Source organism: Fundulus heteroclitus, chromosome 2 (assembly GCF_011125445.2).
Source record: "Fundulus heteroclitus isolate FHET01 chromosome 2, MU-UCD_Fhet_4.1, whole genome shotgun sequence".
NCBI lineage: Eukaryota > Metazoa > Chordata > Actinopteri > Cyprinodontiformes > Fundulidae > Fundulus > Fundulus heteroclitus.
In genome coordinates, this window is record NC_046362.1 from 38365955 (window position 1) to 38378313 (window position 12359).

Here is a 12359-nt window from a genome sequence, read left to right on the forward strand (position 1 = left end):
GATAACCAGAGTCCAGTTGTGTGGAACTGAACCAAATTTAATCTGGATCCAAACACAGCTGTTCTGTTTCTGGCCTCAGAACCCTGCAGCAACTAAAAGCTCAGAATAATAATAATTATTAAAAAAAATCCAAGAAGAAACACAAATGTTTAAGGTTTTAAATATTTCTGCAAAACTCTACAACAACACAGCCCAAAACCCTCATTTTAATGTTTTCAACAAGAGTAAAAACACATTTTGCACATTGTGACCTTTAACACGAATGGATTTACTAAACCAGAAAGCAAGCGTAACAATCTCTCGCTCTGCCCTTGGAAGGAAAAGACCACACAGCATCCAAATGTGCGGGTAGAGCCAGGGAGGCTGCTGACCTGAGCCGGCGCTGAGGGAAAACAATAAAAGAGATACACATCTGCCGATAGGTGTGCACAGAATACAGAAAACCGCTGCAGAACGACGAGACCTGAGCAGACAGCGCAGGAAACATGATAAATATGCACAGACCGCAGGAAGGAAAAAGACGAGCGAGCTGATGGTGTGAAGCACATCACTGTAGCTCCATGATTTAATACCTCACCAACAACGCTGAACGCAGTAAACGCTGCTGCTGACTTTTAGATCCGGTGTTCAGGCTGACCGTTCAGACGGATAATAAAGTGACTGCAGGAACCAGAAACCTCAAACCTGGATCACCCGACTGCGTCACGCGTGCAAAAACTGCTGATCAGCTGCAGGAAGAGCTCAGCTTCACATTGAGCTGCTGTCAGAGCAACACACAAATGATTTTAAGGCCTGAAACCTAAAGCCTGAGCCGCACCACAAACACGGGAATAAACGTTTGACCTCTGGAAAAAACGACTGAAATGTTCCTGTTTACCTGTAAAGGCAGAGATGAGGAATGTATGAGGAAAACATGGCTGACGACATAATTAGGCGGGAGGTAAAAAGATCTGAGCAGACGTCCTCGCCTCACTCAGCATCCCTCTTTGCACGCTCTGCAGCCTCTAGACGCCGTTTGTGAGGCTGCGTGAAGGAACAGGCGGCTTAGATAAACTCATCTGTTAAACGAAGGATTTCTGGATGAATAGGGAAACGTTTGTTTCATTAGAGCCGTTTCACAGACCATAAACAAACAGAGCCTCGTCTAAATGAGGAACAGTTAAATCCTGGAACAGTTTGGCTTCAGAAGAACGCGGCAGAAACACACCTCAGCGCTCCGGGTTCCTGTCAAAGCTCAGTTTCTTCCAGAATATTCAAATATCAGGATGTTTTTAACAAACTGACTTCTGCTGACTGCGAGGTTTCCTCATGAACTTAAAAATTTCAACAGGGGAATTTGAGCAAGTTTCAGCCGTCATGCTACCAGCCTGAAGGCAGAGATTTCCCTAGATAGATTACCAGTCCATCACAGCCCCCCCCCCCCCTCCTGCAGTACATGTTAAATTACCAATTAACCTTAATGGACTGAAGAAGCTGGGATAGAGACGACATCCAAAAGGACTAATTTTACTCCAGCACTGCGTTTGTGCAGGATTCTCGCTCCAACTTATCTCAGGGTAAAATTTTTCACGCCTCTGTTTAAAATCACTAAAGCTGAATATATACAGTAACACACAGCCTGGGACCAATTAGGGCAAATTAGGACGACATTTGCATATTTCTGTAAGACATCAGTCTGCAGGATGAATTCTTGATGTTTGGATATAATGAAATTATTGAATTTATCCCACATTTAAAGGAATTAGAGTTTATTGGGGTTTTTTTGGGATCACTTAAAACACTCAACGAGAAGAACTGTTTATCGGTGTAACGAATAACTAATTTTATTACCAACAAAGTCAGATCAATTAACCAATGACTTAATCACGTTAAAAAACACAACCAAACTAAAAGTTTAGTTTAACCTAAAAGTCCTTGTGACTAAAAGGGCAAGTTTGTGATAAATGTATTTAAAATATTACTAAAGCGACTAAAGAACCAAGTTTTTTTTAAAAGTGTATCTGCCATGGGGTCTAAGGAAAGGTTCTGGGGTCTAATTTAGAAGTTAATAGTTATTTTACTCTGAACCAGGACCACCAGAGACAGAACTGGTTAAAGCGCCTTACTTTGGTCCGCTGAGCTTCTGCAGCAGCGGCTCCTCCTGCAGCAGGTCTGGTTGGAGGCAAAGCCGGTCTCTTCTGGGTCTGGGCATCTGGATGTCCACAAATTCCACATTTGGAGTTTTGTGACGAGCCTAAAGGCAGTTACTATGTGGCAATCGGCACAAATAAGATCTTAAAGGAACTTAAAACACAGATTTGAGAAATGTTTCGAAGCTTTCAATGGTGGTAATAAACATTTACCCCGACCAAATCTGACAGTAGGACCCTGGTACAGACGTCTTGGGCGGTTGGCTGTTTGTTTTATTTAGAAATCTTTAAATCCTTAAATCCCTCACCAGACCTATGAGTCTTTGGATCTCACCACAGAGCCAGTCTGACTTCAACAGTCAGGAGCACCAAACTAAAACTTTCAGGTCTGAACAGGAAATGAGGAACGATGTTCTCATCATTTTATTACGCTTTACTAAACACTTTAAAGGTCCTTTTTTCAGTTGACAGATATCAAAATGCTCGTTAGATAGTTCCCGTTGTTTCATAAAGGACAGCTGAGACAATATTTGGTGAGATATGATATTTCAGACGCAGCGCATTGAAACTCTGATCACCAATAACATATTTGCACCGCTGGATGTTTCCTGCCTGTAACGCTGATTTAGCTGCTATACATCTGAATAACTAAGAGGCTAAAGCTTAAAACGGAGGTCTGGTGTTGGTGGAAAAGAACAGAGATAAAAATATAAGATGATGTAATGATACCATGCAGATATAATGTCTAAGTGAGACGTTATATCTACATGGAATCAGGAATACAATGTGCTCCTACTATTGTTGAGAGGAAGTCTTTAACAGCTCCTTAAATTATTTAAATGTAAACTATTGTACACAAAACCACACACCAGCGATTCAACCATGTCATTATTTAATAAACAAGTATATGCATTACTTAACAAATGGAAAAGTTTGTAGGAAAACTACAAGAAACGTACAAAAGATGTAAAAACCCTCACATTAAAATAGGGTGTACTTTCTTTTAACCATGACCGTACATCGTTCTGTTTTTAACTAACCCCAACCCCAAAGATAAGAAAGCTTAAGTTAATTTTCTTAAGTTAATTTTCCATTTCATAAAAATATATTTCTTCAAAATGTTAGAATTCAGTCGCCAAATGAACTCCTGCAAGGATGAGTGGGAGCAGATGATGGATGAATATCATCATTTATGTATCCAGTACAGGGGTGTGCAAACTTTTCGGTACATGGGCCGAAATCGTCAAGTCAAAGGAACACGAGGGCCAAAAAATAAATAATAATAAAAAAAACATAAAAATTATGTTAATTTTTTACCTGCTCTACAAAATATGATAATTTGAAATAAATACATTAGATTTTCTGTAGGAAATTATTGTGTAAATTATTGCAGATTCAAAGGTGAAAAAAGAGGGTTTTGCTCATTTGTTAAAAATAATAAACAGAAATCTTAGCCATAATAAACAGAACAGTATTTGGGTCCGTTGTTCTGGCTGTAATCACCTAATTTTAATAATTTAATTCAAAGGCTGATTTTAATGCACCAAAGTCTGCATTTGAGTGATTAAATATCATTGAATAGATGTTACTGTGAAATTAAAGAGAATATCAAAAGTGTGTTTATTAATAGATGAATACTTTTTGTTGTACTTAACATTTTCAATTGTGGGATTTAAACTTGTCTGTAATAATTTTGCCTAATTAAAAACTAAAATCTTCCATCTGCATCAGCCACCTGTGCTGCTGGACCAAACATTTATTAAAATACAGTTGGGGGGGGGGGGGGGTCTAGTAGAAAAGGTTCAATAATTCAATGGAGGAAAGTGTTAGTGTTATATACTATACTATATACTAATAATATACAAAGAAACATTCTGACCTTTTCCTCAGAAAAGAATAATAAAGCAAAAAATAAATCAAAACTCATACAGACGTAATAAAACTATAAGGAAAGCACAGATTACGGTTGTTAGGAATATTTAAACCACATTAAAGTAAGAGCCAATGAGAATTTATCTTTACAAACAAGCACATCCTGTTTATGAATAAAATGCAAAGGAAGTTGCTTGAAAGATCAAACATTAAACCATATCTCTGCTGGAAAATCTAACTTTAACTAACTTTAATTTAGTTTCACTCTTGGTTAAATACTTTATCTACACGCAAAGAAATGAAGGGCCCTAAAGTTCTCCTCACAGACTTTAGTTGACTAAAACCAGACTTTAAATGACTAAACTGTGATTTTTGACTGAATTACAATTAGTACTGAAAAACTTACTAAAGTAAAAAGTTGCAATGAAATTTAACGCTGATAATTAGACATTTTCAAACAACTTTTCTACGTCTGAACGGCTGAAATGAATAAAAAAACGTTCCTTACTGGTGTTCTTCTTTCTGAAGGAGCAGAAACTGGAGAACCGCATAAAAGAGAAATGCCACAAATACTAAAAGATACATTTAGATTTAGAACAAAGAACATAAATCGACCTTATATGCATTTATGTTGCATGTTAAATATTTTGTGATTGTGACTCAGTATGAAAACTTTCACATGGCCTCGGTTCAGAGACAAACCCAGAATTAGTCTGAGTCTGACGTTTGACCTGCAAACCAAGCTCTGCTTCGTCCCGGAGCCTCGGACTGATCCCAGCAGCAAACATGGATTTCAGCTACAGACCAGAACATCAACACGCCTGCAGCCTGATTTACAGGCGGAGAACAGTCCAGAGGAGAGAGGGCCGTGCAGCCGGAGCTCCATCAGTCAGACGGCCGGTTCCAGCGCCGAGGTTCTGCTGACGGACCGGTCGTTGCAGGAGCCATTACAGCAGCACGGCTGGTGCTGTTAGGGAGCTGCCAAGGTGATTAATACTTCCCTCCAAGGTTTCCTCGCCTAATAACACTGAAGGCTCCAAATAATAATCTGCAGCGGGCCAATAATTAGTAGAAAAATAACTAGAAATGCATTTAAACACCAGGTTCTGACTGGGTTTCCTCCAGGAACAATTTTAGTTTTGGCTGAGTCTCTGATGCTTAATCAGAGAAAAGGTACTAAAAACATTTACTTTGGCTTTTTCTTCTTATTCTCACGTCCCCAACACACTTCTTCTCCCAGAAGGGTCCTCTTTACCGGGGCCTGGCCCAGGGGTCCTGGCTGTAGAGCAGCACCTGGAGCAGGATGGCCACGTCGGTGAGGATCTGAACTGAGCCACAGACCCAGAACTGAGCCGGGCTTTCATTCATCACAAAGTAGGTGGTCTTGAAGACGTCGCCTGCCGTCCAGAGCAGAACCATCTTTACGCTGCAGCAGAGGAGACACAGAGACACATTCACAGTGGGAGATCTCTTCATCAAACTTATTATGCTTTAATATAAGAGCCGACTGGACCTCAGGACGCAGCAGACAGTGATGTTTCCTAAAGGTTTCCTGTCGCTTCATGCATGCTCAGTATGAGGGATTGCTGCAAAGCCATCAACAATGCAGACGACTGTCCACTGTGGCTCTACGCTCTTTCAGGAGGAGTGAATGCTGCTTGGAGAGACTTGATGCAACCTGCTGGTTTCCTTATAGAGGACATTTTTGACCAATCTGTATAATCTGACTAAACTTGACTTTGTAAAGTGCCTTGAGATGACATGTTTCATGATTTGGCGCTATATAAATATAATTGAATTGAATTGAACTCTTTAAACTAAAAAACATAATTCCAGGATTTTATTCTACTGTTGTCGTAAAGCTGCATGTAGAAAACTATTTTAAAGAGTTAAGTAAACGCTTACTAATATCTTTTGCTTTATTGTTTGATTTTTAATGTTACTAATGAGCTAATGTGAATAGACCAATAACACTACAGTTAACATTTGGAGTTGATCAACAATTCCTTTTTATTGTGTAATTATTTTAGGAATAAGGTGTACATTTATTCATTTATTGGAAAAACAAAACAATTACCAGGGGAAAGTAGATACCAGCAGACACAAATAAAAACGCAATAGAAGGTCAAGCAGAGCGGCTCCTTTGCTGGCTGTGCATGATGGGAGGAAATGCTAAACTGATGCTAATATAACTTAGCGCCATGTGGGGGGGGGGGGTTAGGACATGGCACAGGGTGGCTGTGGCTACCCCTGGCCCCCCCCGGTGGCGCCATTGGCAGCAGGACCACCGCCCACCTATGGGGCCCACTGTTTGGGTCTGAGACTTGGCCAGAGGAGCAGAGAGACTTTAGAGCATTTATCCAGGGTGGTAGGAGAGAGATGGAGTGAAGGCAACACATCCACCAGAGAAGGTCGTCCTCTGAAAGGAGAGGAGACCTCTGAGAGACAGCGGTGGAGGATGAGTGTGCGGGGGGGGGCAGAGGCAGCCTAATGACTGTGGGGACTCCAGCCCCACTCCATCCTTCAGTTCCCCTTGAAAAGTCAGATGAAAGTCCTCGGGGCTTCCTGCAGACCCAGAGGAGCCCCTGAAACATCGCTGGGATCCTGATAAGGTGACTGGGACGTAGGAGCAGAATCAGCGCTTTTCTTCCCTATAATTAGTTCTACATTAACATTAATTTACAAAATCTCAACATCAGAGAATCTTAACTAAAAAGAAATTTGCTTTATAATAAGTTCATAATTGCTGAATCGCAGCTGAATGTGCTGTATGAATCAAACTGGTTTTGATTATCTGGAGGTAAACTGATGGATTTGACTTCACCTGATAAAATGTTCTCTATGGTTATGTGTGCATGGTTGCTGTCCTGTGATTGGCTGGCGATCCTCCAAGTAAACCACACGTAAGGTGGAATGTAAAAGCAAACAAAACAGCAGGATGCGCCACAATCCATCGCTCTGTGTTTAAAAGTCGACTTTCTACCTTTACACAGCCTAGAGACGCCATTCAACCTTTTCTCTCCCCATCTATCCGTACCTCCCATCCTCCTCCTCCCTTCCCCCTGATGAGACCTCAGCTCTGCCGTTATGCTAATTTCTTTGCTCAGGAGACAATAAACACAGCTAATTAGGCCGAATCATTCACAGTAAAATCAGGGGGAGCTGGGAGTAGAGGAGTGGAGCCAGAGCTCCAGAGTTTAAGGTCGTTGAGTCCTGCAGACAGACGGGCGTCAGATTTTCCAGGAGTGTTTGTTATGCTGCTCTCACATGGCGGACACGCTATTTGCAGGGAGGCTGGTTGCTCAGTTCACACTTCATGAAAGACAAACAAGACCAGACATCTGGACCTGCTCCCCAGCAAAGCCCTGACTAACCAGTGGGAGAAGAGGCGATAATTGCATTGATCCAGAAAGCGTCTCAGAAACACCAACCAGGTTCTGTAAAAATACCCAAAACCGTCCAGGCGTTCGTTTTTTTTTTACTTCCTGTTCTCACCAAAGCCCAGAAGCAGGACGAGCAGCCACACACTCAGTCAGTGAGCTCAGCTCGGTTCAGCCTGTACTTGTTCTTTATCGATTATTCTGGCCTGAGCTTAAAAGGCCAGAGATAAAAGAGAAAGGAGTGAAAGATTTCTGAACAGGGGAACAGAGGACCCTGGAGATGGGAGGTAACGGAAAAAAGACACCAGATTGATGACAGTCAACAAGATGATAAATGTAGAGAAGCATTAAGAGTAAATCTCCCCAATAGCTGCAGAGTGAATGAATAGAAATACCTTTATTGTCCCACAATGGGGGAATTCAGGAGTGAAAGTGTCAAAACACACCAGATTAAATAATATGACTAAAAAGCTTCTTTTTAAGTTAACCTTTGCAGCAGAAGAGAAAGCCCTTTAGAAAGCAACAAGATATCGCACAATTATTGATAGCTAATATTCAGGGTAAATATATATATATATATATAAACACAAACGATGTAAGAAAACTGCAATATGCATGATTCTACATATAAACATTGCTAGAGGAGCTAAAGTACACGTGGCTTCATGTCTGCCGGTGGTTTTGTGTTCTGACCAGCAGGTTCTAAATGTTCTCATCCTCCTGAGCCTGTTGCTCCAAATCAAGTTCAACCTGCTTCCTCCTTAGACCATCATCTATCTCTGTTATCGTTTAATACTGCCTACTTGTCCCTGCATGCCATCCTGTCAGGACAGACAAAGATGGATGAGTGATGGCTGAGCGTCGCTTGCACAGCCATTTGGACGTTTCATTTCTGCCTGATGGTTAAATTCAGGATTGATATGAGCTTAAAGTGAACTATGTAAAAACCCAGCTGCAAAACTGCAACCTGAGAAAAACTGCTTTTTAATTTCCTAATGTGTTGGTTTGTTTCCTGCTAACATGTTCAGACAAAAGCTGAAGCGTTGCTCTCAGCATCTCTGGGAACATCCAGCTTATCTTCTGCAACTGCTGAGATTATAAATACACTAGTGATGCCAAATTTAATCTATTGCAGGCTTTACGCTGTATGTGGGACCTAAAGAGTCTCCAGGGGGGAGGATTAGACTACCCATGTAATTTCCAGATGATACTGATAGAAAGCTCCATGAACAGCAGGCGTCAGAACTTCCAACCCAAACACGTTTATGTCGGGGTGAAGGTTGTGCCCACACTGGTTGCCTAACGAGTGCACGCATGTAAGCGCCCACACATCAGGGCTGTGCATGAAGCGATTTTACAGCAGGGCTGCAGCTCTCCCTAAAGGGGGGGGGGGGCTGATAGAGAGACAGAAATCAAACGGCCCCAGCAAGAGAGGAGCCGAGCTGCTCTTAACCCACTAACTATGAATTATGCATGTTGATCGATCGCACACAGCCCAAAGTTCCCAACCTGACAGAGGAAAGATGGATTCTACATCCCGAAATGAAACTGAAATAAAGCGAGGAGAAAAGGAGCTAATACACAAAATGGGCTTTAGAATACTTTAAACACAGTCTTTCATTTGGAGAAACATGTAAACAAGTCAGAATTTACGATGTTTTGTTGGTGGCAGTAAGATATGTAATCCTAAACACACATTAAATATTTGATGAACCAGTTCTTTGTAAATATTGTTTTTACTAAACTTCTCAAGAAATGATTGCTGCCAGAAACATTAATAAAAGGAAGTTATGTAAACTGTTAACTAATCTAGCAACATGTTGCCCGCAGTATGCAAGGTTTTTTTGTCAAGCATGTCCTCGGCACCCTGGGTAGAGTAGTGGGTTCTTTTATAGCTTCTTCCTGATGATTAGACAGCAGGAGGTAACAGGAAGGCTGCATGGATTACTGCAAAGATGCTCTTTTATCTTTTTGAAGAATCCAAACTCAGTCTGTGCAGGAGCTTCCTGGGTTACAAAATTTAGGCAGTCTCTGAAAAATCTTAACCAGACCCTCACCAGATGGATTTCTTTTCACAGAGTTCCATTTATCCATCTGGGATTGCTCCATTTCAGAAGGAGGCGCCTCATCAAAAATACTTGCATATACACAGATAAAGATGTCCGTCATCTTTACTGACGTGCTACAACCTCAAACCCGGTCAGGAGAAGGGAGAAAACATCGTTTCCACTAACAAAAGCCTTCAAAGACGCTCTCTGGTGCTTTTCTAAAGAATAAATATTCGGTAGATTGGACACCACTGATGAAACAGCAGCATCAATGTCATCGCTAGCTTCCCTGCTGCGAGCCGCCATTGTTGTCTGAATCCAAGCGGTCGCTTAAGTCATGCAGTCCATGCTCTACAGGTTATACACACACAGACTGCTGTTCCAGTTAATAATGTAAACTACACTAATAATGCTAATTGCTAATATGAGAGGCTATAGATAGTTTAACATGAAAATTCAGTCTGATCACAGATAATAATGAAGTTATGTTTAACTGCAGAGCTGTGAATTCACCCAGTGTGACGTCTCCTCTGCTCCAAATAGAAATAATTAATAACCAACATTATGCCTCCATCTATAGATACAATATATAATATAGCTGAAAGAAACAACATCCTCATATTGTTATTTATAGTTGGTAAAGAGAAACTGGATCTGTTAACGTCTTAATCTCCATGTTAGAACCTTTCATTGCATCTCTACTCATGTTTAACTGATCTTCCCTGAATAATTAGAAGATTAAACTTTAACCTCGCCAGATATAAAGTTATCATTTTGCAGAAGACTGAACCCAGCGTTGCCCTAAATGTGTTCTTCAGTGTGGGACAACTGCAGAACAAAAATCTCTGCATGTAGAGTATCGCAAAGACAAAGATGAAGTGATGTGTCAGCGTTTAAATGAAACCGTTTGTAAAGCCTTTTCTAGAGCTCAGGTAAGCTTAAAAATGCCATTTCAGTTAATATGAAATGGCACTTTTAAGCTCCTCAGGGAATCACATGAAAAAATCTCCCAAATTCACTTTAGTATTATCTCTTTCTACTAAGGCCTTCCTCTTCTACTCTTCTCAGCCATGTTGAAAGTATACACAGAGAGCAGCGGAGCTACAATGAATAGTTAAATGCTAAGCTAACTGCTAAGCTAACCGCTAGCCTAGCCGCTAAGCTAACCAGATACATAAACACTAGAAATGCTCATGCGCAGACAGCAAGTGAAAACCAACAAGGAACGATGTTGGTTATGTGAGAATGACGGCATGTAGGACAACCAAGAACTTAACGGACAGAGAGCAGGACCAAAACTGACCAATCGCAGCTCATTGGACCGAACAGCAGTGATTGGTCAGAGGTTTTACAGGATTACCAACTATAGTTTTACATCTGATGTGATGCAAATGAAGAATAAAAGTACAATTTGATGAAATTAAATATACTGTATGTCACGGAGCCTGTAAAGGTGTAACATAGTTTGCACATAGTCTGACAAAGACTGCAATAAAGAATAAAGAATGAAGGATGATGTTGGTAATGTTGGAGTAAAAGAAATAGCTGCATGTAACTGACATGTTATCCCACAGGGATTTATTTTAATTATTTGCTTTGTTCAACTAATGATGTAAGAGCCTCGGTTTCTGAATCTAAGAAATATTCTTTTGGGGTAAAAAAAAGAGGTTTTTTTCTCATTAATATTATTCACAGGATTAATTAAGACACAGCTGTTATCTTTTCAAGCCAAAATGCCTAGTGGGAGATAGGCTCATGCCTCAATGTAAAAATTTAATAGCGTAAATTATTTTAACAGAAAATGTAGTATTTGTATGAGTTTGAGGTTTTAGTCTCAATTTCTACACAGTTTCATGCATCTTAGGCCCTAAATCTATTCACTGTTTATGCACTAAAACTTTCATTAATCTGAGTGCTGCAGTTATGACCAGGTGTATAAAAAAATACAAACTAACAATCCTTATATTACGACCACCTGCCAGATGCATGGATTACATGCATACATGTAATCTAGTTTATAAGAATTAAATTCTCTAGATCACATGCCACCTCTGGAACAACACGTTGGTCTCCTCTGGGAAACAGCTCTGGTCCAGAGGCCACAAATTACTTCAGGGTTAGCAGAGTGCCAGGATCAAATCCCCATGGGGGCAAAACTGAAAAGGTAAGAGGTAGCGGCGTACCTGGCCTCTAGCTAATGGCTGTGAGACCCCCATTAAGCTGCTGTCACAGAAACATGGAAACTGGACCACCATTAGAGCCTGAAGGGTGCCACCCTGACCTGAGAACGAGGCTGGGCCTGTGAAGGCGTCAGACTGGAACAATGGTGGATATGAAGATGAATATGGAGCAGATACAGGACAGATCATGTGTTGGTTTGGGTAGAGGCAGCAGTTCTTTATCTGTCAGCAGGCGTTACTGTCGGTGTCGCTCAGAGACTACAGTTATTGCTCATGTCCTGCGTTCTGTGTCGGTGCAGAGCTGCAGCAGGAGAACTGCTTTGGAAACAAAACAGATAAACTTCAAGGAGAAGGAGAAGAAACATCAAGAGGAGAGAACTGAGCAATAAATTAAACAAACTGTAACTGAAGCGTTTAGATGCTGCTTCCACCTGAGTAATATCTGCTTTAAAAAAAAAACTCAGAAACTTCCTAAACCCTTTTCTTCAGAAACACTGAGTCGGTTTTCCACACAGCTCCCCCCTGAATAACGCTTCCACCCATAAAGGTTGACAAGATCCACCGCAAAGAAGCTCAGCTATTATACAGATATACTAAAAATTAAACATAAAGCCCATTTAAGGCGTTACAGACACTGATTTGTCATTTTTATTATGAAAACATTTTAATTATATGCATCCAGAAGAACTTAATCCTCATTTGAATTTAAAGTGAACATATTTATCTCACAGAAATGACTTCATTCATATT

The 12359-nt window shown here is 40.7% G+C and overlaps 1 protein-coding gene and 1 long non-coding RNA gene across 3 annotated transcripts in view; one reads left to right on the plus strand and one right to left on the minus strand.

Moving 5' to 3' along the window:
- Positions 1-1454: 1454 nt before the first annotated feature.
- LOC118565152 lies at positions 1455-3102 on the plus strand. Its single transcript, XR_004932215.1, has 2 exons — positions 1455-2388; positions 2581-3102. It is a non-coding gene; the product is annotated as an uncharacterized LOC118565152 (long non-coding RNA).
- Positions 3103-3993: 891 nt separating this feature from the next.
- The window catches only part of si:dkey-246g23.2 (solute carrier family 66 member 2), a 53565-nt gene continuing 45199 nt past the window's right edge, over positions 3994-12359 (minus strand). The window contains exons 5-6 of one of the 2 annotated variants that reach the window (XR_002428186.2): positions 11711-11927; positions 5342-5427 (exon numbers count right to left, since the gene is read on the minus strand). Coding sequence is in view for 1 of the 2 variants with exons in the window: in XM_012862938.3 (XP_012718392.2) it covers positions 5253-5427 (175 nt within the window). In the remaining variant the exon portion in view is untranslated. Of the gene's footprint in view, positions 5428-11710; positions 11928-12359 lie in introns of both variants that reach the window. The other variant, XM_012862938.3, reaches the window with a different exon arrangement.